Source organism: Malaya genurostris, chromosome 3 (assembly GCF_030247185.1).
Source record: "Malaya genurostris strain Urasoe2022 chromosome 3, Malgen_1.1, whole genome shotgun sequence".
Taxonomy (NCBI): Eukaryota; Metazoa; Arthropoda; class Insecta; order Diptera; family Culicidae; genus Malaya; species Malaya genurostris.
In genome coordinates, this window is record NC_080572.1 from 143,310,473 (window position 1) to 143,337,337 (window position 26,865).

General features: G+C 38.8%; 1 protein-coding gene across 1 annotated transcript in view; it reads left to right on the forward strand.

The window, feature by feature from the left end:
- Positions 1–24,300, forward strand: part of LOC131434509 (large ribosomal subunit protein eL22-like) — a 43,979-nt gene extending 19,679 nt beyond the window's left edge. The window contains exon 3 of the mRNA XM_058601258.1: positions 23,987–24,300. Within this exon, the coding sequence (XP_058457241.1) occupies positions 23,987–24,253 (267 nt within the window). The 3' untranslated portion in view covers positions 24,254–24,300. The remainder of the gene's footprint in view (positions 1–23,986) is intronic.
- Positions 24,301–26,865: the final 2,565 nt, after the last annotated feature.

Consider the following 26,865-nt stretch of genomic DNA (forward strand, 5'->3'; position numbering starts at 1 on the left):
AATTCGAATTCGGAAGCATAAATAAAGCGTGTCATATTCGTATTCACGACATCCAGTTATGTCTCTGACATTACACACCCGTACTTTTTAAAACCGCCTATCCCATGCTCAAGAATGTCCAAGCAAGTCAGACTCGGATCGGTGATCACGCCGTCTATCTCAACTTCGCGAGCTGGTACGTATACACGATACTCCCGCGTGGGAAGCTCACATTGAACAATCTCATTAGCCTGTTATGCACTGGCTAACAAGACCCTACGCTTGTCCGGGCGTACTTTTTCAATTTTTTGTACTGTATTATATCCTGAGGTCAGGTCCTTTGATAGTCTAAGGAGGTTTAGATTTTTTTTCCATTGACGTAAACCGTAAACCATTGATGTAAACCGCATACGGTCATGCCGGGAGAGTAAACCCATCGGGATCATTTTTAATGCGAGTCTTATTGCCATCAAAAGCATTCATCAAAAGGAAGATCAGGTAAATTTGGATTTGTTGTCATGGCACAGAACTGTGTCTATGCGGGTAAAGATTTGGGGGCAAATGTAGTGGTATCGAGCGACAGATTAAAAGGATAGAAAAACCCTGTTTTAATCCACTTAGTTGTGTAATTATGCCTTTCTAATATTGATGTTATACATAAATATTACTGTGGAATCCCCTAAAACAACTGTTCATTGAATACAAATAGGAAAGTTTGTTCGGACCTTATCTAACAATCTACAAATCCTGTTTACCCTGTAGTTCCGGAACTGGAAGTAGTATTCACAAGAAATTTAGGAATTCCGTATGAAACTGTAAGACTTTTCCTTTGAACTTATAAGTTTGTGAAAATCGATTTGGCCATCTTGAAGGAAAGCGAGAGAGAAAATCTTTTTGCAATTTTTAATCACCATTTCCAATTCTTCCGAAACCGGAACTTGAACGGTATTACTGCACTACCGGCAGTGTAAATTGCATATTTTTTCAAATAAATTTGAATTCAACGACATTCGTTTATTCTTTCGGTCACACTTATAGAATAAAGACTGTCCCAGAAGGTATGGACGCAACCAAAAACCGCTGCCATTTCGCAATGGTTCAGAATCTGTCAATTTTTATGGCTGCGTCCTGTTGTTTACACTCTTCTCTAACGACTTGTGCAGTTGTTTATTCGTTTTCATTAGTTTGTTTCAAAATGCGTGGACTTTCACCAGAACAATGTCGAAAAATTGTGTACAAATGATGCACAGAACTGAGTCACTGAGAAAGATAGCAAAAATGGAAGGAGTAAGTGAAAAAGCCGTGCGAAATGCAATTAGGAAGTTCGGTGAGGATAACACCTTTGAGGATAAACCGAAAACGGGTCGAAAAAAAGGTCCTGCTAACCCTCATTTGGGTAAACGTATACTGAAGGCGTTCGAGCATAAGAAGGAGGTATTAGTTCGGGATGTGGCCAAAAAAGTGGGCACTTCGAGGTCAAATGTTCGTCGTGCTAAAGAACGTTCGAATTTTCCTATAAGAAGCAGAAACAATTAAAACGTAGTCCGAAACTAGAAGCATCGATCTGGCCGAGGGTTCAAAAGCTGTACAATACGATTCTTGCTGGAAATTTGAACTGCATAATCATGGACGCCGAAACCTACGTGAAACTCGATTACCAATCCTTGCCGGGACCACAATATTATACGGTGCGAGAAGGCCAAGTGTTAAACCAGTCCGAGACATCGATTGAAGGCGAAAAATTTGGTAAGAAAGCTATGGTCTGGCAATCCATTTGTAGCTGCGGTAAGATTTCTAAACCCTTCATCACCACTGCTTCAATGAACAGCGAAATATACATTAAGGAATGTTTACAAAAACGACTTCTATCCATGATCCGAAGCCACAAGGGTCCTGTTGTCTTCTAGCCAGATATTGCTTCTTGCCACTACTCGAAATCAACGATAAAATGGTATACTACCAAAAATGTCTTTTTCGTTCCAAAAGACATGAATCCACCAAATTGCCCACAACTTCGACCAAATGAGGAATTTTGGGCAATAACGAAGGCACATATTAGGAAACGTGTCTCGGCAGCCGAAACCATTCAACAGTTCGAAAAAGATTGGAAAAAAGTGTCAAAACTTGTCGCCAAGAAGACTGTACGGAATTTAATGAGGAACTAAGTAGCAAATGTTGACAATATTCTGTTGTTGTTGTATTCTTATCAGTATATCGAATTGAATTTGAATATCTAACACTTGTGAATTATTTACAGCGAAATCAAAGTGCGTCCATTCTTTCTGGGACAGAGTTTAGCTAAAATTTTTATCAACCGCAGCACCGTCTTTTACCAATATCACACGCCAGTAGCAGACATCCGTAACCGTTTCTTTATAGCGTGTACGAAATAGAACAAAGCACGCATTGCTCGTTTTGTGTTTTCTTCTTCTTTCGGTGATGTACATATTTTCAATCTATATGGCGATTTAAAAACTTTGACTCTCATCGCCCTGTAACTGCGGAACATTTCCGTGTCTGGATGAAATTTCACAGTAGCTTTAAAGATAAGGAGCTTTAATTCAAACCAAGTACTATTTTTGGAGTTTTTCACATATTACCATGTAAATCCGGAACCGGAAGTCGGATCAAAATGAAATTCAATACCAGGCTATGGCATTATTAGGCCTTTCACTTGAATCTAAGGTTTTGAAAATCGGTTGAGCCATCTCTGAAAAAAGTGAGTGCATATTTTTTTCCATTTTATTGGTGCATATCATCCTTCATATTCGAAACCGAATTACATACATACATACACGGACACATATACACATACAGAGACGTTTACTCACTTTGTCGAGCTGAGTCGAATGGTATATATGGTCTCGGTTAAATAGTCGGGTTTCATAGTGATTGATAAGCCTTTCTATATGAGAAAGGTAAAAACGGTACTTAGCTTTTAGTTCTTAAGCGATGAATGACCACCAGGCCTGGTCTTGGTCAATTCATGAATATGAATTGTAGTTGTTCCTATGTACAAAAAAACCTCAATGAGAAAAAAAGCACAACACCTGTCCGTGGGCCATTCCAAGCGTTCGATCATTATTTAAAGTTTGCAGTATTTCAATTCACTAGCACTTGAAACTACCTAACGGTATTGCTTGTACTATTTTGTGTTGGTACGGTGCACTAGCTCACAGAAACAAGATTATTTTTAATTGACCTTGAAGTGGAATTAGCATCCGAACGGTACGACGGTCGCGTAAAGAATGAAGCCATAAATTGATAAAATCCGTCCATTTTTAACGGAAATGTCGATATTTTGGTGTGAGCGACTTTTCGTCTTATATTAGTAGTAGGAGTTTAACGCACTTGATGATGATAAAGCGATGTTTCGGAGCAAAGTGAAACACGATTTTTAATACTGTTTTAGGCAATTGTTTCTTAGCACCTAAAAAACTATGCACAGCATCCTTTTTCATGACGTTTTGATTTTAGCACGGTTCGTTTTTGGCAACATAATCGTTCGAATATGACATATGTATTAGAAGGATAAAAATGGCAGTATTTTCAAATTCAAAACAATTTTATATTTATATTGATGTATACTGCTTGCAACAATAATTGCTGGAAGAACACAACTTTTTACACCCTTATACCTTTCGAAGAAGTTCGTCGAGATAAGCAAATTTGTGTGTGAAAAATAATTTCATCTTTTTTCTCGGAGATACCATAACTAATTTCTACAAACTTAGACTCATATGAACAGTCCTATTCTCCCATATAAGGTTCCTGAATTTCATTTAGATCCGACTTCTGGTTCCGAAACTACAGTATGATATATGTAATGAAATTAAAATAATGTCGCTTATTTAGATGGCTGAACCGATTTCGTCCATCTGACATTCAAATAAAAGGTCTTAAGGTCCCATGAAAGTTACTTGTTTTTTATTCACCCAAAAATTTTATTTGGGACGCACTACGATTTCTCTAAGATGGCTACACTGATTTTTTGAAAATCTCGAATCTAATGCAATGGTTAACAATTCATTAGACGAATTTAATTGATATTGGCTACACCGATTTCCGAATTCCGTTTCCTATAGTATCGGGAATAGAGAAGCTAAAAGAAGCCCAAAGCGAGTTTTGTTTATTAAATACAAAAATTCAAATTTTATCCGATTCTGACTTCCAATTTTGAAATTACAGGTGATGAGTTTTTAAAATTTAAATCGTCATAGAAGATAACGATATCAAAAAACTTCAAAGTTGGACTTAAAACACTATTTCAATTTAGTTAGTTAGTTTTCTTTATTAAAGAGACTTTCAGCCGGTGGCTGGTTCGTCTCTGCTTAGAAGCTAGGTGGTATAAACAATTAGGTGTGTATAGTACATGTAGTATGTCACTGCTTAAATCAAATCTGTTCGAATAAATGTGTATCCTTGAGAAAGTTTATAAGTGCGGCTAAGGAAGTAGAATCGTTACTCAGAGCTTCTCGGATGTTTTCTGAAATATTCCATTGCGTTCGGGCGCCTTGATATTGTGGACAGTGACATATAAAGTGTTCTACTGAGTTATGCTGATTACACACGATGCATGATTTCCGGAAGGGACCCTCGGTCCCCATGTTGTGTGATGCTCTACAGTGTCCTGTTCGTAAGCGGGATAAGATTTTTTGTTGCTTTTTGTCTCCGACGTCTTCCCAACGCTCGACATCGTTTTTGATTTTCCGTATGAAAAGTGTTCTGTTTTTCCACCAGTCGGTGGCCCATGTTGATCTGAGCTCGGATGATATCCAACGTTTTAGGTCTTTACCTGGGACTTCGTTAGTATAAAAGGGGGCCTTTCTTCCTGAGGCAGCTAGACGGTCGGCCTCTTCATTTCCGCGGATTTTGCAGTGTCCTGGGACCCATATGAATACTGTGTTGGCTGGTGTCAGAGACTGGATATCCTGGATCCATGGATGATTGCAAGTGTCAGAAGAGAGAGCACTGACAACGCTTGCCGAGTCTGTGAAAATAGCGATCGGTTTTGAATCTGGTGCGGGCGTGGTTGCAGCGATAAAGGCCGCGGCTGCTTCTGAGGAGAAAACGGAACATTGATCTGGAAGACGGAAAGATGAACCGGTAACAAGGTCTGTGACACCGATTCCAACTCGATCATTAGCTTTTGAGCCGTCCGAGAAACGAACGTGTAAATTCTTGTAGCGAGTTTGTTGTAGTTCCGTGACTGCTTTATTGACCGCAGAGGGGTTAGCGCCTGCTTTAAAATTGTTCTTAATGGTGAGGTCGATCCTTATGCGGGGTGCGTTCCAGTCTCTGGCTCCATTCCAGTGGAATTCAGCCACCGGGGGGAGCTCTTGATTGGTGTCTCTTGATAGAAGTCGATTCGCCTCGTCGAGGAGAAAGACTCTGTCGCAATTTGAGGTAGTTCTTTCTAGGAAGCACACGGCTCTTTTGCTGATGGTTTCTGTTACTCGGAGAGAGAAGGGGAGTCTGCCACTTTCGATGCAGGCTGCCGTACAAGGAGTGGAAGGTAGGAGTTCCGATGTTATGTTGATTGCTTTGTTGTACACCGGTGATAGAATTGATATGAGAGAGTCCGTCGATATACCCGTCAGCTCGATACCGTACATCAGTTTACTATCTACGATTGCATCTGCGATGCGGAATCTGATATCGCGATTGTTCGATTGGTGTCGGTTGCATAGTGCTCGTAGCAGATTCAGCCTTGTCTTACACGCCTGTTTTACCTCTTTAAAGTGGTCGTTAAAGGTTAATCTACGATCAATGCTTATACCGAGGACGCGTGTTGAAGATTTGTTCGGGATTGCAATTTTGTTGGCTATAACAGGAGTTCGGCTTGGACGATGTCGTAAGGAGCATATGTGTGTTACGGTGCTTTTTTCCGGAGAAAGTTGAAAACCGGTTCGAACTGTCCATTTAACAACAGCTGTTACGGCTGCTTGTAGTTTTCTTCTTAAAGCTATCGTTGTTTTGCCAATGGTAACTAACACTACGTCATCTGCGTATACGAATATGTAGATTTCCTTCGGAAGCTCGTTAAAAATTCCGTTCATTGCTATTAAAAATAAAGTGACGGATATAATTGAGCCTTGTGGTACGCCGGTTTCTTCTGGAAAGACCTTTGATCTGTGGTTACCTATGACGACTTGGAAAGTTCGTCGGCGGAGAAAATTTCGTAGGAAATACAGTATGTGTCCTGATAGACCCCACATAGCGAGTTGTTCAATTACTCCTGGTGTCCAAGTGCGATTGTAGGCCTTGGCTAAGTCAAGTGTGGCGATTTCCGTATGCAGATTAGCTGTTTTGGCGTCTTGTAGGACCTGTGCTAAAGTTGCAAAGTAAGTTCCGGTGCCGTGACCTGGTCGAAAGGCGTGCTGACGATGGTCAAGGTAGTTTCCGTTTTCAAGGTAGTGGACTAACCGGCGGTTGACCATTCTTTCTAGTATCTTACTAGAGCAGCAAGTTAGGGAGATCGGGCGGAAATCGTTTGGGGTTGAAGCGGCATTATTTTTTGGAATTGGTACAACTAAACTGTGCGTCCAGTCGATTGGAAGCGTGTTGTTTGCCCATTCCTTATTTAGAAGACTTAGTAGGGTGGTTTTTCCTTCAAGCGGTAATTGTTTTAACAGAGGATAACCCACTTCGTCAGCGCCGGCTGATTTGCCCTTGCTACGGGCTAATGCGTATTCGAGTTCTGATATACGAAACGGTTTGTTGATATCGAGACGGTATTCGGTGTCGTCTGGTATTATAAGATTTACCAATGAATCGGTAGAGCATTCGTTCTTGCGAGTGAAAGGGCTGTCATACTTGTTTAAGGCCGACAACGAAGCAAAATAATCTCCTAGTACGTCGGCTATAACTGCGGGGTTTCTGATTACTTAGCCATTGTGATTGAGAGACATACCGAGAGTTTTTCGTTTGCCACTCAAAGCGTTAACCCTGTTCCATAGGTCAGCGGGGGATTGATTGGAGTTTATGCCGTCGAGGAATTCTTCGAATGATTTTTTCTTAGCGTCTCGAATTAGTTGCCGACATTCGTTTCGTGTCTTACGGTAGTGTTCGGCGGCTGCCGCTTTTGCCGGGTGTTCATCTGTGATTCGGCGAACATTTCTGAGTGCCTTTCTTCTTGCTTTAACTGCTAGTTTGGTTTCGGTTGACCACCAGTGCAATGATTTGCGTCCGACTTTAGAACTGGTTTTGGGTATCGTGGTACTGGCCGATTAATGAATCAACTGCACCAGTTGAGACACATCTTGTGGGGGTTGCGAAACCATTTCTTGTTGTAATGAGAGGACAAAGCTCTCCCAGTCTGCTTTCTCGTAAACCCATCGTGGGCGACGTGTGGTCTCTGGTGGTGTGTCTGCTACGCGAATCGTGATTGGATGGTGGTCACTTCCTCGTGGATCGGAGCTTGCTTGCCATAGTAGCTTGTGTGTAATGCTAGGGCTAACCATGGAGATGTCTACGGCGGATATACGTTGTCCACTGGTGAATGTCGTGGATCCATCATTAAGTATTATCAAGTCTAATGCCTCGGAGATATCAGATAAAATAATGCCTCTGTTGTTAGGAGTGACACTTCCCCATTTTGGATGATGCCCATTGACGTCGCCTAGTATTAGCTTTGGATCTTGTATGGCTTCTATAGTTTGTAAAAGACGATTTTGGAGGTTTGGTATCTTTTCACATGGTAGATATATTGATTCCACCGATAGAGGAAAGGGGTATTCGATCCGAACGACGACGATAGGAAGATCTGTATTTGGTTGAACCACGGAGAAAGGAATGTCCTGAAGTACTCCTATAGCTACGGAGTGGTAGATGTTTGTTCCGCATTTGTATGTCCATCGATATTTTCCGGATAGTAAACGGTTCAATTGTTCCACGGTAGTACGGTGTGCTTCTTGTATTGAGAGAATCATTGGAGGGTTGTCCTGAATGAGTAGTTCGAGGTCACCTAAATTGTTGTGTATCCCGTTTATATTCCATTGTAGGGCTAATTTAGTTCGGTTTGGTTGTTGGTTATTGGTTTGTTCATTTGGCTGATGTAGTTTAGCGTATGATCGTGAACAAGAGAGATCCGGCGATGTTCTACTGGAAGAAGTGGGCGTTGCTGGTGATGACGAACTGGCATGGTGAGTACTGGTCACTGCTGCTATTGATGATGTGCTGGCCGGGGTGATTGCACCAGATCCGTAATTAAGAAGTAAAAAACGATCGTATTGTTCAGCGTTGCGTGTATCCGATGGTGCGGCGAGCGGATGGGTGTCCACGGGGTTCGTCATTGCCCCACCGCAGGAAGGCTTCGGTGAGGGGCCCGCCGGCGGCAGAGGTAACGAAACTGTGTTTCCGATTTTTTTCATTCCCACGTTGTCCGAAGGGGAATAGGCAGCACTGCCCTTGTCCGTCCCTCTTCCGACGCGCCCGGGATGTAGAGGGGTGTCCGCCGGTTCCGGTGGTAGTGTAACTTCCGCACCGACGGTGCCTCTACTATCCCGAGGAGAAGTCGGGAAAACTAGAGTCTGAGCGGGTTTAATCTTTTGTGTTCCGTGTGAAGTCACAATGCTAGGTTGGTAGAGGTTTTCTTTCGGCTTTGGGAGGAGAGATGTTTCCTGTGTGAGGTTGCTTGCATTTAAAATGTTTGATGCAGTTGACGGTTCAGTCATCTCCACGATGTATATAGACGGTGAGTTATTGATTGATTTTGTGTTCGTTGTTGTTGTTTGGGAAGTTTGAAATTGCTGGTATGACTAGTTTTTCGGTGTGACTGATTGCTTGAGTTGAAAATAGCGCTGGTTTATTCTGACATACTTTCATCCCAGCTTGAGGCAGGGAGGTTGATGCTTATGTCGTTTCCGGTAGGTTGTTTACTTTTGGGTCTGTCCGATGATCCATCGGAGTCCATCGGAGAATGGTTTCGTTTGGAGTGTTTTTCAGACGGAGTTTGGGGTTGAGGTGTTGGACTGGTATCACTGTCGTACATATGGTTTGTTTGAGTTTTAGGCTGACTAGACTTCTTGTTTGGTTTCTTACTGCCGGAGCGAACTAGAGAAGGGCTCTGAGACGTTGTTGGTGATACTTTGTCTGTTTGTTCACGTTGGTGATCGAAGATGTTTCGGAGAATCGATATTTCCTTGTTCTTGTTGTTGAGTTTAGCTTCGAGGTCTGTAACTTTGGCGACAAGATCTTCGATAGTTCCATTTTTTCTTACGAGGTTTAATCGAGAATCCTTTTGCAAACATTTTTCTAGAGTTTTGATGCGTTCATCTTTCTTCTTCATCTCTCTGGTCAGAGAATCCATTTTGGTCATGAGTTCGGAAATAAGATTTCTATCCTTATCGAGCGGTTCGATGGGTGCGGTAGGACAGTCTCTTTTAAGTAGCTCGTTTTGGAGTTCATCCACTTTAGCAGAAAGCTCCTTAATTTGTTGATCTTTACTGGCGACGGTGATGGATGCAAAGGACACATGGGGGTGAGCTTGTTCATATAGTTTCCTGGCTAATGGGTAGGAAATACCTTTATCTACTTTTAGTCTCTGAATGTCTTATTCTTTGCAATATTCGAGGCATTTTCGGCTAGATATGGGATGGTTATATTGATCGCATCGTTTGCAGTAGCTTTCGGCTTCACATTGGGTGTTATCTTCTATCGGGTGGTCTTTGGAGCAGTGTCCGCATGTTGGTGAGCTTTGCTGACAACGTGGACGGGTGTGTCCGAAGGACCAGCACTTGAAGCATTGCAGTGGGGCTGGGTAATATGGACTTGTTTTGCATCGGATCCATCCGAAATTAATGTGTGAGGGGAGCACCGTACCGGCTATCGTGAGTATTATGGTTGGTGTGTTTTCCTTTTTATCGGCGACGCGTTTAGTTATACGGCGAATGTCGCGAATACCTTGTCCGGATAACCATTGCTTCAGCTCTTCATCGGGCATATCTACGACGTCTCTGCATCTCACAACGCATCGGGTCATATTAAGAGTAGGATGTTCTGTGATTTTGATTCCAGTTTTATCGATGAGTGAGGTTAGGTCTAATAGTTTTTTTATTTGAGCTTTACTCCGTATCTTGAGGGCATACGTAGTACCTTTATTTTCTGGAAAAGCACCGTCGATTTTCGATCCAACGCAATTTTCTACTGATTTCCTTATCAAGAATGGGTTTTTTGGTAACACACCCGATGTTGCTTCCATGCGAAGCACGTGAATCGGACCGGAAAGTCCGGTTTTGTCCATGTAGTTCGGTAGAAGGGGGCCGGCAAAGCCATTATCGAAGAAATTCGAGCAATTTTCCGTTTGTTCCCCAATGGGGGGAAAAGAATCAAGTGCCTTCGCCATGAGCGGCGAGGCAGAACAGGAGTCTTGATGTATGATTTCCGCGGTAAATGAAAGGTTAGAACACAACCTCAATATCGAGCGGGACACGTGCTAATCGGCACTCCGAGGAGGCCTATCTTTGTGCGTGGTTCGGCAAATAACGGCAGCAACGGGAAAATCACCAGTTATTCCAAAAAACTAATTATTGAAAATTTTTCCTCCGAGTGTCAAGTATTCGTTTACACACTATAGAATACGATGAGACGGAAAAACGAAATGTAAGGAGCAGCAACGATATATGAACCGATCGCTTTGAGTGTTCAACACCAACTGAGATCGTTCCACACTCCAATCAAATCTTGCTGAAAAACATTTCTTTATAAAAATTACAGTGATACACAAAACAAGTCCTTACAATTATACATTGTAAACGAACCTTCCATATATAGCGCGGCCTGATAGGCTGCATTGTTGAAAATGGTAGATTGCCGTTTTTTCATGGAATTGAGTATTCCCATTTTGAATTGGTTGGTCGATGAAATCATAGAAATTTTACCGAAAACGGTATGACATCCTAGATAAAATTGGCTTAGCGTGCAACCAAGGCTTTGAACGCGAACTGTAGCCGCATGAAAATGATGAGAGATGAAAATGCTTCATTAAATTCATTTATGAAATCCCAATGTGTTGACGACAATCCAAAATGTTTGCACAATTATGTAGTTAATCAAATCGTTACCTAGCTTAGAATGATTTCGACTCATCTTTTCGAAAAACTGATGTCCATCTTTTAATACTTTCATTAGTACATAGTACGTTCGCCATCTGGTTACATTGGGAATCGGAGGATATTTTTGTTGATGTATTTCGAATGCCTGTTTGAATTCAGAAAGCCGGTATGCTTTCACTACTTCAACTATTTTAAATAAAGTTGCAGCAGTTTCCAGAGCCAATAATGTTGTCTGTTACAACCGCATCGAATGCACTCAAGCTCGTGAAGTTTGAGGCGATCAGCTAATGCTTCAATATTATCTGCTTCATTCTCATCGTCATCATCTTCAGAATTATCTTCGATTTGTTTCAATGATTCGTCAAGAAAATGAGTTAAATCTTCTTTCTGCAATTCTTTTAGTAATTGTCCCGTTGCCATTACATTCCTTGCGTTATCCACAGTAACACTATATATTTGCCAAGATTGAATGCCAAATTGTTCACAAACTTCTTCAATCTTTTTGTTTAAATTGACTGCAGAGTGTTTTTCACGAAGTTCTACCATACCTATAAAAATTATGTAATCTTTGTTAAATGATGCGCTGAAGCAGAATCGAGACAATAATAACATGTGAATAACGTAGACATCATTTGCGCAATTCTGGTATTGTTTTTCATAGATGAACAATGATCATAGAACAATAACATATTTAGTTTTTGGAAAACCACATAAGCATCGCTTCAAGACATGCTAGCACTTCAAGGCATGCTTACATTTCTCTGAGGCAGAAAAGCATCAAGTGTATATAGTACTTATTTCCAGTTTTGTTAAATTGGTTCAAAAAATCATTTTTTCCATAAACCGATTTTGGTCGCTTTAAAAGAAATTAAGCTTACAAAATCGTAAATTTTTTGATGACAAATATTTAAGAATTGTATGAAACGTCGAGATCTGGTATCATTTAAAATATATTTTTTTGTAAACATCTGCTGAGAAATTTTTATATTTCAAAAAAAAAATATTTTGCCGAATGCCTTAGAATTGCATAAAACGTCCAGTTGTATCTCGACATTTCGTGTAATTCTAAGACGTTTGACATTAAAAAAAGTTCAGTTTTTGCAATGACTGAGCGGAAACATATATTGGAGAAGCCAAATGAATGAAAAACTAACAGAAAATATGAACCTGCGTTCTTAGGCATTCCGTGCATACGCGCTAGCATTTCGCCACTCTGAATTTTGTTTTAGTCACTCTAAAACGCCAGTCAGACACAATAGCGCGTACATCGAACATGGTCTACATCCTGGCCGTCATCCGACCGATACCTTATATTCAAACATCTTCTCTGTCCATCAAACACTAGTTTCTCCGATCAAGCATTGAGTAGGAGAGTGTATTTATAATCGCTTGTCACCTTCTTTAATGGTGCCAGTCGCTGGGTGGACATCATCAGCGACAGACCCCTATGAAGGTAGTATTGATTGTCTGCCCTTTCCTACCAGAAGCAGATTGTTACGGAAAATCAAACCGCAATTGTTTTTAACAATTTATTTATTTTAGTTGTTTGACGTAAAGCCGCCATAACTAATTTCAGTTTTTGCAATGACTGAGCGGAAACATATTGGAGAAGCCAAATGAATGAAAAACTAACAGAAAAGATGAATTTTTTGGAAAAAGATACGGTCAGAGACAGGACTCGAACCTGCGTTCTTATGCATTCCGTGCATACGCGCTACCTATATATGTGTGTAAGTTCGTATGTAAAAGAAGAACAACATCGGTTATATTGCGGTTAGTCATTGGAAAAACTGTATATATATATATATATATATATATATATATATATATATATATATATATATATATATATATATATATATATATATATATATATATATATATATATATATATATATATATATATATATATATATATATATATATATATATATATATATATATATATATATATATATATATATATATATATATATATTACAACCAAGAAACCACCTACCCTCCCACTCCACCTTCCGCTATTTTGCCTTGCTCTTGATGTAAACAAACCATGAAACACATTTTTTCTACGCGTAGGGGTAAATATGTTGCGTAGAATTGCTACTGCAATTTGGTGACATAATCACTCATCGTATTGATATATGTTTACGATAAACTATCAACTTTGAATAATTATCTGTGCAAAACTTTTTCGGACCTTCATTAGAAGGTTTCTTCTTAGAATGTTATTATTTTTCACTCACCTCAAGATTTCAACTGCTGTTTATAGCTCTGTGACGTAAGTAAGCTTTATGAAACACTTTTGAGTTGTTCTTCACCGGTAAACTTATCCTCTGATCTAAACATTTTATTATAAAACCTTTGAATAACTCACAGTTCTGGTTTTGAAAATTTTCCAAAAATTCACGATAATTAATTTACCGACCTGCTTTAGTATTGGTAATACCACCCTTTTATATTGGCAGTGATGCCATTCATAACTAGAGAAAAAAAACCTTGCAATGCAGTAAAAATGGGATTGTTTTCAATTAGTTTCAATTTCAATTAGCACATTGATATAGTTAAAATTACGGATCAAAGCTACTTTCGAACGTCACCATCTAAAATTTCTTTAATTTTTTTTTTCAAAACTAACATTTCCCTTATTTCCATTTCAAACATTGCTTCCCCTCCAAGTTATCCGCAACCCTGTTGTCTTCTTCTTCTTCTTTCTGGTTGGAGTCACCTCACTTGAGATGACGCCGAATTGATGGCACAACAACTAAGGCTATATTGCCAGTTAATTTTCGTTTATAGTCCAATGGACTTTAATTTCACTTGACTACTAGCGAAAATCTCGCTGTGTGGCTGCGTCGAATCGTCTAAGTACGGTTGAAAATCCTTTCTTTCTGGGGAAATACTCGAATTTTCTCCGGACTAACATGTTGCAACGTGCTCACCCGTTGAGAGTTTCACCGGAAGTGACCCTGTTGTTTTATTTACCGTCGCTATGGATAAACCAACAGTTCAAGTATTGCAATCTTTTCAAAATGCCTCGTCCATCTAAGAAGAGGAAAACAGCGCTCATTCGCGAAAATCAACAGCAAAATAGATGGAATACGTTGATAGAGTGTGTTTTGGATAGCGAGTATGTGCGGGACTCATCAGTTCAAACAGTGGAAGAACTGCCAAATGTGCCAGTAAAAAACAATACCACGGAATTTAGAAACTGTACTGGATCCAATAATTTGGTATCAATAGGTAAAGTTAAAGTTCTAATATATTTTCGTCAATATATGAAAATATATCTTCAAACTTGCATGATAAATCTTTTCAGAGCAAATAGCCGATTTGTCATTAAGCTCTCTCGTCAAGTGCCACTTGACTGTTCTCTGGGTGAGGTTGCTTTCCTATCCGAAAACGATGATGTTGTCGACAAAACGGAAAATGTAGAATTTGTTGGTTTGTATTTTTTGAATATGGGAATCAGGAATAAAGGAAATAAAGGGAAGGGAAGTGTGGTATTAAGGAGATGTAGGATTACAAGACGGCACAAACATACAGCAGGCAGTTTAAAACTTACAAGAAATATAAATCACTAGCGAGAGAGCTAGAGCTCTTTTCCACATTGAGTTAAAAATCCAAGGATATCTCCAAGTCTTAGTCCCTTGAACAGCGGCTCATCTATGTAATAGTAACCGAAAACACGATGTCTTAATTGTGAAACTGCAGGGCAATTACATATTAAATGATATGAAATCCCATAATCTGATTCACAAAGGTCACATGAGAACGATTCAGCCCGCTGTACAGTGGCCTTATGATAATTCAGTCTGCAGTGGCCAGTCAGACCCCTTACAAGTACGCCGCAGTTACGTTTCGAGAAATGTAAAAGGTCCTTCGAAACAACTCGGGAAGGTGCCTCCAAAAATATTTTTGTTTGACGGCAAGTCTGCAAACGCATCCAGTTGCTTTTATGCTCAGAGGAAGCCCAAGTCAGAATTTTCTGCTTTATCCAACACTTCGAAATTGGTACGGCCGGCTCAGGGCCAACGAAGTTGATCTCTGCACCTGTCCTCGCCAATTCGTCAGCCCATTCATTTACTGTTATATTGGAATGACCTGGTACCCAAACGAGATTTATAGCATTATATATGCTGAGTTCTTCAATCTGAGTACGACAATCGATCACTAGTTTGGATCGTGAGTCAGCAGAGCTTAGTGATTTGATTGCAGCCTGGCTGTCAGAGCAAAAGTCTATTATTTTCCCGGATAACTTTCGAAGGAGGGCTGACTGAACACCGCACATAATTGCAAAAATTTCTGCTTGGAAGACAGTGCAGTAATTACCCAAAGAATAAGATTGTTCCCATCTCATTTTCCTACAATATACGCCAGCGCCAGCTCGACCCTCCATCAATGAACCATCAGTATAGCAGACCACGTGCTCTTGCAGTTGGCTTTCAATGAAACCTGACAAGCACTCCTCTCTACAAGGAATTATTACATGAAAAGTTCTATATGGAAAACTACACGTGAGTGTGATGTTACTAGGGGCAAAGATCATCTCATCCCATGAGATCATTTCGGACCTCAGAATTGTATGGCTGTTACCCGACTTTATTCGATTTTCTTTCCAGAGACTAGTCGCCTGTAGTCTGTAGGCACAAGATAGCGCTTCTTGTTTTATGTGCACGTGTAAAGGCTTAATATTGAACAGAGCCTCGAGAGCAGCAGTCGGAGTAGTAGTGAAAGCTCCTGACAACGCCATAAGTACCATTCTTTGCAATTGATTTAGCTTTGATTGGACTGTCACCACTGCTCCTCTTTGCCACCACACTAGACAGCCGTAAGTCAGTATTGGACGTATGATTGATACATAAATCCAATAGATGTATTTTGGCATAAGACCCCACGTTTTGCCAAAGGCCCGTCGACATTGCCCAAACGCCATGGATGCTCTTTTGATTCTGAACTCTATATGAGCATTCCAGTTCAGTTTGGAGTCAGGAATAACTCCAACGTACTTAACCGTGTCAGAGCACAGCAATTCAGAACCATAGAACTGCAGAGGACGGGTTCCGGTTGTTATTTGCTTCTTTGTGAAAAGAATCAAAGTTTTATTAGGATTTACTGATAACTCAACTTGTTGACACCATTCTTCGACTACCTTTAATGCCTGTTGCATTATGTCAAAGATTGTAGCTATGCATAGTCCAGTAATTTGTATAAGATAATCATCTGCGAAACCATATGTGGGGAGTCCAAGTTCATTCAATTTTACCAGCAGTCCGTCAGCAACAAGGTTCCAGAGTAAAGGTGATAGAACTCCACCTTGTGGACAGCCGCGAACGCTCACCTTCCTTATCTCTACCTGTCTCAATGACGAATGAAGAATTCGATTACTGAGCATTGCGCCTATCCAGTTTGAGACGCAAGTGGGTACTCGATGTCTACTCATCGCTAGATCTATGGAACGAAAAGATACATTATCGAAAGCACTCTCTATATCTAAAAAAGCGCCCAAGCTAGATTGCTTTATAGAAAAGGTTCTTTCGATATTGTAAACCACTTCGTGCAGAAGCCCCGTGATTTTCCCCGTTGATAGGCATGCTGATTAGTGTGCAGTGGATACTCAGCAAGGCACACATCTCTGCGTTCAAGGGCGATTCAGTTGTGACAAGTGACCGTGCCAAAGCTCACGACTTAGGAGTACCGTTATGAGGTTCGATATTTGTTTCATGTTCAACATCCATTCTACCTGGAAAGTGAGAGTCAAAGAGACAATTAAGAATGTCCACTTCGTCCGAAATAAACACGCCATTTTTGTTCTTTAATAAGTTCACCTGGAATACCGGAGATTTCGAGAGAACCTTATTAAGCCTACTAGTTTCGTTCAAACTAGAGACATTTGTACAAATATTTCTCCAACCAGCACGTTCGGCAGATCTGAGACATTTCTTGTACGCCTGTTCCAAGTTCTCATATCTCTTTTTAGTCTATGCGGGACATTCGATAGTAGGAAAATACCCGTGAAACCTGGTTGCCAAGTTTTCACTATAAAGATCCCAATTTGTGGATTTTGGATTTCGATAGGTCGTCCTATTTGTGACCTAGGTGATCAAAGAATATAAACTTATGATCAGATAGCGAAGGTTCCTCTCCAACTCGCCAGTTGCCTAGTTCGTGGATAGCTTGGTTAGTGCAAAGCGTTATATCCAAAACTTCTTCTCTACCAGACCTAACAAAAGTTGGCCGACTACCTACATTGAGAATATGAAGACTTGCACTACTAATGTACTCCATAAGCTCAAGGCCTCTCTGATTTATGTCAGTGCTACCCCAAATGATATGAGCATTTGCATCGCTTCCAATGATGAGTGGAAGGCCGGTTCTTTCACAGTGCAGTACTACCTTTTTAACATCATCAGTAGGGGACGATTCATCATGGGGCATATACCCCGAGCAATAGACATATTTTTTTTAATGTTACCAAGAGTTGCGTTGACTAAAACTGTACAAATATCATGTTGTTCACAAGAATACATGCGCGAGGCATAAGCAATGGACTGCTCATATCTACTCTACTAAATACACTATAAGCAGGATTTATTAAATTTCCAACAGAAATTTCCTTTCCTAAAGTAAGGCTCTTGAACCAGTGCAATACTAACCTTACTTTCCTGTAATAGACGTGACAAGTTCAAAGTTGCAGTGCGCTTATGCTGAAGGTTGACCTGTGCTACCTTAATAGTCGCTCGTATGACGAGGGGAGCTTCTCCTTCAATTATTCGAGAGATGATGATATGCATTTGGCAAATTCGCAGGAAGACTGTCCCCAACTCATGTGTCCACCCTAAGGAAGAGACACAGCAGCAAGAGAAATAGTAAACCAGAACACGTTCAGTAAAATCACCGAAAGATGCTTTTGATTCTATAGTACACCAAACAAGCAGGATTGCTGCACCAGCACAGTGATGGGCGAAAAGACGAGATGTTAGATTTTTTTGAGAAGATAATTTAACCATACATTACATTATATGTTGCGGGAATTTAAAAAGCACCTGTCAGTGTTCCACAGTGATCACATCACAACCAATCCAGTCGGCGGCCATTATCAATCAGTCTTGATGTAGAATTTGTTGGTTTGTATTTTTTTAATATGGGAGCTTCATATTAAAAAAATAAAATAATATAAAAAGCCATTGCAACAGAGTTTGTTCTGATTTCGTGTTACTATATTTAATCCATCAATGTAACAGCTTCCTTTTTACTTTGTAATGTAAGAAAAATACCAAGAACCAAGCGAGGGCAAACAGTAAACTATCTTCTTTGGCACAATTCTTTTGGTCGCATGATTGCAATTTGTTAACTCCAGAATGAGCATGAAGACAAGGGGACGGGTATAGCGTGATGGGATAGTCGATGCCTATCACGCAGCCCGCCTGGGTTCGATTCCCAACCCCGCACATAGGGCCAGAAAGATTTTCTGGTCCGAAGAGGCGAATGACCTGAAGATGTTAAAACCTCTATAATTGAAATAAAAAAAAAGCATGAAGATGTTCTGCTAGGTGATTTGAATGGGAGTACTACAAAAGGCCGAAATACGAAAGGCGGAAAAACGAAAAGCCGAAAACACAAATAGCCGTACGTCATAGAAAGCCGAACCTCAAAAGGTCGAATCTCAGAGGGCCGAAACTCAGAAAGCTGAAACGATTCTTTCAATGGGCAAACCGGGCAAACGGTTTGCTTGTATGGGGTCGTTTCGTCAGATATATAAAAAGTACGGGTGTGTAATGTCAGAGACATAACTGGATGTCGTGAATACGAATAAAACTGACACTTTCTTTATACTTCCGAATTCGAACTGGTAGATGATCGATTGTGTGAATTGTGGAACTTTCCCCTTTTTCACTACTAGAATTTTAAACGATGCGCCTAGACTAAATTACAGATTAGTTACATTAAACATTCTGAAACGCAATTAAATGTAATGAAATAACTAGATAGTTCTTTATAATAAAAATGAGCCGTATAGAGTACAGTAAAGTAAAATTTCGCATAGTTATTTAGGAGTTTATTATGGTTCTAAAAAGAACCGATTTGAAGAATTCTGGAATTAGGAACTGGACCTGAGTTTAAGAACTAAATTCAGAATTTAGAACAGACTCAGAATTCAGTTGGGTTTCAGTTCTAGAACTACAATTTCGAAACTGAAATCAGTTCCGAAATTTTTTCCAGAATCCAGTTCAGCACACAGGCTGTGAATTCTAAACCCTGTACTAAGCTCTGAAACTTGAAGACGACTTTTCGCCTCGATCATCAAAATGGGTTGTATAAAGTACAGTAAAGCAAAATTTGGCATAATTCTTTGAGAGTATTATTATGGTTCTAAAAAGAACCGAATAGAATTCTAGAATGAGGAACTGGACCAGAGTTCAAGAACTAAATTTAGAATCAAGAACAGAAGTCATGCTTTCATTGACGACTGCTCCACCTGACGACTGAAGTCCAAATGAGAGATGCGACCTGAGCGTTTGAGATTTTTAACCACGCAAAAGATGCACATTCCGAAGCTGCTGGTCCCACGACGTCTGCTTGCATTCAACGCAAAAGAAGAAATGATCGAATTTCGACCACGGTTCCTCTTTTATACGCAGTCAGTTGAAGATATGTGCCTGACTACCTCAAAATCGTCGTCCTTGCGCGAAAAAGCCAAGCAAAAGTAAAGAGTTTTCTGCGTTGTTTTCAAAATTTGAGAAAACTTAATATTTGAGTTGATCGTGATTATCTCACACTGTTCAAAATATTGTCCTATATTCCTGATTATATTTTTGATGAAATGGTGAAAGAATTATGTTGCTGCCTTTAATACAAGTCGAGATATTCACGATTAAGTTCTGCCCATTCTTCCATATGGCTAATTTTGAAAAGGCACCCCATAGTAAAGTAAGTCGTATTCACGACAAAAAAATTAGGCTGAAGTACTATTGCAGCTTCCTGACAAACATCAATCAGAGCTTCGAACGCATACGTATATGTTTCTTGACTTTTGTTGCTCAATAGCATAAACACAAGCGGCACAACAGATTCATAATCTTCATAGCATATTGACCCATGAATGGAATACATTCGCGCTAACTCCAAAGGAGCGGTTGCAAATGTTCCATCCAATACCCAATATCTCGAATTGGCCAAATGCTGCAAATTAGCTGCTGTTTCAAAAATTATGATGTGGCTTTCGTCATAACGGACATACTTTTGGAGGAAAAGCTGCCCATTCATCGTTTTTTTTCAGTTCTTCCGGGATAACGAAAACGCCGTCTTGTTGTTCAATGCGCAAATCACTCCTGATTGAACCCCTTTGTCTCGCAATTATCATTTTTTGGGACTCTTTGGAAGCTCGAGTCTGTATTATTGGAGGATACAGATACGATACCTCCCGGATAATCTTCGCAGGAACATCCGCGGACTCCTTGGATTTCCGTTTGAGGTCCGTTTTGAATGGCTTTCCATGTCGTCTAAGGGGTTCACATCGTGATTGTGACATCCAGCATCACGAACCAGTTCGTGCATACCATTTTTCAACAAGGTGATTGCACGGCTTTTACAACTGTTTTAAATTTTTTTACCATGCTGACGAGTCGCGCAGTCCCAATAATGGCGTTCGTCAACCTAATTTAACACCATTCATTAATTTAAACCTACATGATAAAAATGATCAAATATACCTTCTTATTCAAGTTACACAGATATCCCTGTATATTCAACATCAACTTTCCTCTCTGCGAAAGAACGGTAGTTAATGCAGGGGTTCCTTTCTCGTCTGTAAAGCCGTAAAATTCGCTTGAGCTGCTCATTTTCTCTAAGTGTTTCTACTACAATTGTAACACAAGTGGACGAAACAGTTTTTTAGGTCGGAATGAAATTATTTTCCAAATACACTAAACGTTAGAATTCTTACCAAATACTTTGTACCACAATAATAACACACAACTCTAAAAACTGGTGAAAAACTATAACTAATATGTAGTTTAATTATAGACAACAAGTGGATTACCGCTAAAAATGTAACTGTATATGTATTTCGGCCAGTTATGCTTCGGCTTTGCGAAATATAAAGCCGAAATTTAGGTGGTAGATAAGAACATCGTCGGCCTATGTATTTCGGTCTTTCGTTATTCCGCCTGTCATATTTCGGTCTTTTTTTAGACTCCCATCTAATACAAATGCATTGAAGCAGTGTTGCTAACTTTTTGTCGTGAATACGACTTACTTTACTATGGGGTGCCTTTTCAAAATTTACCCTCTGAGAGAGTGATAAGTTTTTGATCGTGAATATCTATTGTTGTATCTAATGAATCAACATAATTCTTGCGACATGCCATCGGAAATATGATCACAATTTTATGATAAAATTTTCAGTTTTGTGACATAGTCTCAAATAATTCAAAATTAAACTTTTCTGAAATGTTTGGTATAAACGAATATCAAAGAGGATAATTCATAAGGCGCGTTTGCCTTTCTCGTATTTTTAAAGCTCATAGCTCAGTGATCTGTGAAAGGATTTATATAATCTAACTACCAATAGAATCGAAATTTTTCAATTTAAACGTGTATAGCAAAAGCATTGAAGTATTTCAATAGTACACTATTGAAAAACCTGTCTCATTTGCTCCATGTCAACACCAGCCAATCAGAACGCGTTCTAAGGAAGAGAACAAAATATCTGCTGCTGTACAACAAATCGTCCGGGAAAAATGTTCCGAAAAGTGGTGAATATCGCAGTGAGTTCCTCAATTTGGCCCTTGTGAATGCTAGAAACGAATCCCTACAGCATATTGATAGTTTCTTTCAATAAATGATGCAAATCCGAAATGAAATAATCCACAATAAAATTCTGTATGTATTTTTATAGCCGTTAGGACCGCCCATTAGTGAAAAAGCTACAAACGAAATCACATAAAAGGAAATCTCTTAACAAAAATTCAATCAGTTTGGATTCAATCGCCACTGCGAGCAGATTTGTTTTGTGTCGTCTGCACGCTTTCGACAAGAGCGATTACGTCACAGCTGTGCATTGGGAAAAAAACAACGGTGGAGAGCATTGTACAATATCAGTCGTTCTAATGGCTCTAAAAGTTTTCTAAAGAACTATTAGGATTTGTTGTTTGCAAATCGTAGGGAAATATCCTCAGTTTACGGCAAATCAAGAACAGTTTGTTTAGATTTGTGCACTTTTCGCTGTGTGAAATTCACAGTAATCGAGATCAAGTGAAGCTTTCTTTGTTTTTGCGAAAAATGTGAAAAAGGGGAATGCGTGCATAATTCATACAATTGATATTCGGAAGTGTTAAGGAACATGTCAGTTGTTTTCGTATTCACGACATCCAGTTATGTCTCTGACATTACCCACCCGCCTTTTTATTAGGAAATTAAAATTTACATTCATAGAATGTAAGCAATTTTCTATCAAACGTTGGTGAAAAATTGATCAAAACTGATATTTCATTCAAAAAGTCAGGCTTAACATTCATTTGAGAATAAATCATTGTTAAAAAAGATTGTGAAACTCAATCGTGCAAGCAACTTTGATAAACTGGTTGCACTGCATATATGAATACATAGATCTATGACATACGTACCAAATAAAATGTACGTAATACACAAATTACCAACACAACTTAATTTGGTTTACTCTTGATCCTTAAGATTGAAAGGAATAATACAATTATTCCTTTGGTTCGATACAATTTCTATCTTCTATTCGTCTCGCAGTTCCAAAACATTAATAATTTAATCATTAAAATAATCATTGTTATAAAAGATTGTTTGAAACTCAATCGTGCAAGCAACTTTGATAAACTGGTTGCACTGCATATAAGAATACATAGATCTATGACATACGTACCAAACAAAATGTACGTAATACACAAATTACCAACACAAGTTAATTTGGTTTACTCTTGATCCTTAAGATTGAAAGGAATAATACAATTATTCCTTTGGTTTGATACAATTTCTATCTTCTATTCGTCTCGCAGTTCCAAAACTTTAATAATTTAATCATTAAAATAATCTCGTGAAAACTAAACACAGCGAAGAATATTCAAAAATATTCACGCGAAAAACACATGCTGATTAATAAAAAAATATCATCTCACTGCTGTTTTTTTAAATTGAAATCTACTTATGAGATAGTTTGAAAATACCATTTTTAATGTCGTCATGATCAGTCGTATCTCGTACACAACTCTAAAATTTTTTTGTCGCTCCTATGCGCGCGCGTTCGTTTGTTTGGGTTTATAGAAGTCCGTGTGATTTGCTATTATTTACTGTACAATCATGTATAGTGCTACTGTACCAATAATCATCTTATTTGTAGGGTTGTCATATTATTTTGTCGATTACTCGACTTTCAATCAACGAATTCTGATAAAATCGAATACAATATCTTTGTTTCAACTCTAAGAAGCAATACCGAAAAAATAGTTTGAAAATTGTGCTGCTGTTACCACGAATGCGAAAACTCGAATCGAATGCACCTAATTTCATCTTGTTCTTAGAGTGTATCTATCGAACAGAAACATCAGATCTCACTCTAACTAATGGTTATCGTATATGAGATGACTAATGGGAACTGAGATGAATGGGAGTACCGTCACCCTATTTTCATTCATAATAGTCCGCATTATTTGGCACACCTGGTAAAGCATCGGAGTATTTTATCGATTTTTTATATTTGCTTAATATTCCCAGTTGTCTCTTGTTTCTTGGGTTCATTGCCGGTACCATGATTAAAAGTCATGAAACACATCTTCTCATTCACGATTTTATGCGCTAAATGATTCATGTAACGAACAAAAACTTATCTCCCATCTCATGAGAAGACATGTTTCATGATATTAATGATTATTAATTATTTATGTATTATACTTATAAAAATTATTGAATTTCAACTTTCATTTTTTCAGGAGAAGTACCTTAAAGAACGCTTCAAAGTCAACGGAAAGGTCGGAAATCTTGGAAATAGCGTAAGTTTGGAGCGTCAAAAAATGAAAGTTTATATTAACTCGGATATACATTACTCCAAACGCTACTTAAAGTATTTGACTAAAAAATACTTGAAAAAAAATAGCTTGCGTGATTGGATTCGTGTAGTGTCTAACGATAAAGATCTATATGAGCTGCGTTACTTCAGAATAAGCTCAAATGACGACGAAGAAGAAGATAACGAGTAATATTTTATTTTGATTCTGCAAAAATTTCAATAAAATTTGGAATTAAATGGTTGATGTTTTATTCGAAATCAAACGGAAAGTGCTCATTCTCAAATCGAGTTTCAGAACAGTACATTTAACTAAATATTAACATTGTGAAAAATAACATTTGCACAATATCCCTCCTGTGGTTGGAGTTCTTGGCGATATTGCAAACATTATCTGGTACGATTAATTGACGTTACAATTTAACATAAATATGTGTTACAATCTTTGACTTGATTATTGAATTTGATATATAAGATATAAAAACAATCAAGTGATCCGTATCACCGTATCCCAGTATAGTTTCACACGATGACAGAATCGGTGAATCATGTTCATCTTTGACGTCTGGTGTTTGATTTGACTAAAAAACGGCCTTACGGTTGATAAAAATCTTAGCTATTTTATGATAAGTGCGACCGAAAGAATAAAGGAATTTCAATGAAATGAAATTTATTTGAAAAAAAAAAAAGGCGGGTGGGTAATGTTCTCTTTATTACTCTCTTTATTATTGCAAAATCAACAGACACATTGTAGTCCTAATGATAGTTTCTAATACTAAGTAAAAAATTTGCTTGAATTGTTTTCCGTGAAAGGTTGAAGTCAAATCCAGATGATACACGATTGAACGATCTTTGCAAGCCTATAACGGCACCGTTTGTTCCATAGTTGGTGCGACGTAGAGGTAGTCGAAGAAAGGCGTTGTTACGGAGAGCACGGGGACGAACATTGATATTAACATTACGGTGCAAAGCGGGGCAGGCAATCCTATCATTCAAAATATCAGCTATCATCAAAGCACGCGACAGCTTTCGTCGTACTAGTGTGTCAAGACCAATCAGCAATCCGCGACTTTCATAGCTCGGCAGTTGATGTGGATTATTCCAAGGTAATCGTCGAAGAGCAAAACGTACGAATCTACGTTGTATAGATTCTATTCTATGAGCTCCATTGAGGTAAAGAGGGTTCCAGACTACTGAGCAATATTCCAAAGTAGAACGAACGAGTGTACAGTATAGAGTCTTCAGGCATTAAATATCATTGAAATTAAGCCATTCGAAATATGAATCCCAAACAGCGTGAAGCTTTCGCAACAATGTAGTTAATGTGCTGTTTGAATGATAACTGCTCATCGAGAAAGACACCAAGATCTTTGACGCATGTCGATCTACTAATCATGAATCCTTCAAGATAATATTCGAATTTGAACGGTAACTTTTTCCTTGTGAACGTAATGATTGAGCACTTCTCGGGATTCACTGTCTTATGATTGGTTTTGCACCAATTCGCAAAGATTTTCAATTGCCGTTGAAGGATTGCCGCATCTTCTGAGCTGCGTATGGTATTATAGATCTTGAGGTCATCAGCGAAAGAAACTCGTGGTCCATCCAGACAAAGATTTACATTATTGAAGTACAATAAGAAAATCAAAGGGCCAAGATGACTCCTCTGTGGAATTCCAGACGTTGCAACAAATTCTTCGGAAACACAATCATCAATTTGATAGTAAGACGTCGATTGCTGAAAAATAACATAATACAATATGATTGTATCCATTGAATGGCGTTTGCACCAAAGCCGAGTCGATTTAATTTTGCAATTGTGATGTCATGATTGATGTTAGAGACATAACTGAATACCGGCCAGGGCTGGCAATAATCAACTCAGTACTAGAGATGGTCGGGTATAGAAATTCTATTACCCGAACCCGACCCGTACCCGAGTGATCAGCAAAAAAATTTACCCGTACCCGATTAAAAATTAAAAAGTTACCCGTACCCGATCAATAATAAAAAAATACCCGTACCCGATAAAGAGTAAAAAATTTTACCCGTACCCGATTAAAAATTACCTGTACCCGTACCCAACCCGAATGAGTAGTAAAAATTTTACCAAAATTCAGGATGGAAAACATAAAGTGTTTTAGATAGCGAGCCGTATCAGGCTCTAGTTGGTAAGTAAAATACATAAAAATGCTTGTTTACATTTAAACATATAAATACACTGTGAGGCATGAATAGATTTCCAATGTCTTTGGTACTTTATACTCATTTACAAATGTCAACAAAAGGGAGTAATATCTAGTCAAATTTTTCGAGAAGCATATTTACCCAAAATGTCGTAATACCCGTTGTATTCAATTTTGGGTAGGTATGGTTTTTACGGAACAGTGCTACTTTTGATTCTATTCTTTAGAACTACAAGTAAGCGTACTCATTATCTTGACACACAAATAAAAATTCACATTCGAATCACTTGAAAAATCACGTAAAATGGTTCCAAATGTCAAATTGAATATTATACGTGACGAAAATGAATGTTATGCGAACATCCCCTAAAATGAATAGAGTATCATCAGTTTGTTTACGTTAATTGACCAAACATCAAATAATGTACGTGTATTCCCGGTGTGAAAAATTCAATTTTGAAAATGGTGAACAGTGAGTCCTTCAAGTCTAAGTAGTTTGAATATGCGAGAGAAATTTTTTTTGGTTAGAATTTTTTACCACAAAGCAAAATGAATTATGGCCCTTATTCTGCGAGTCGAGTGACGTGATGCGAACTGCCTCCTCTTTTTTATTACTGTA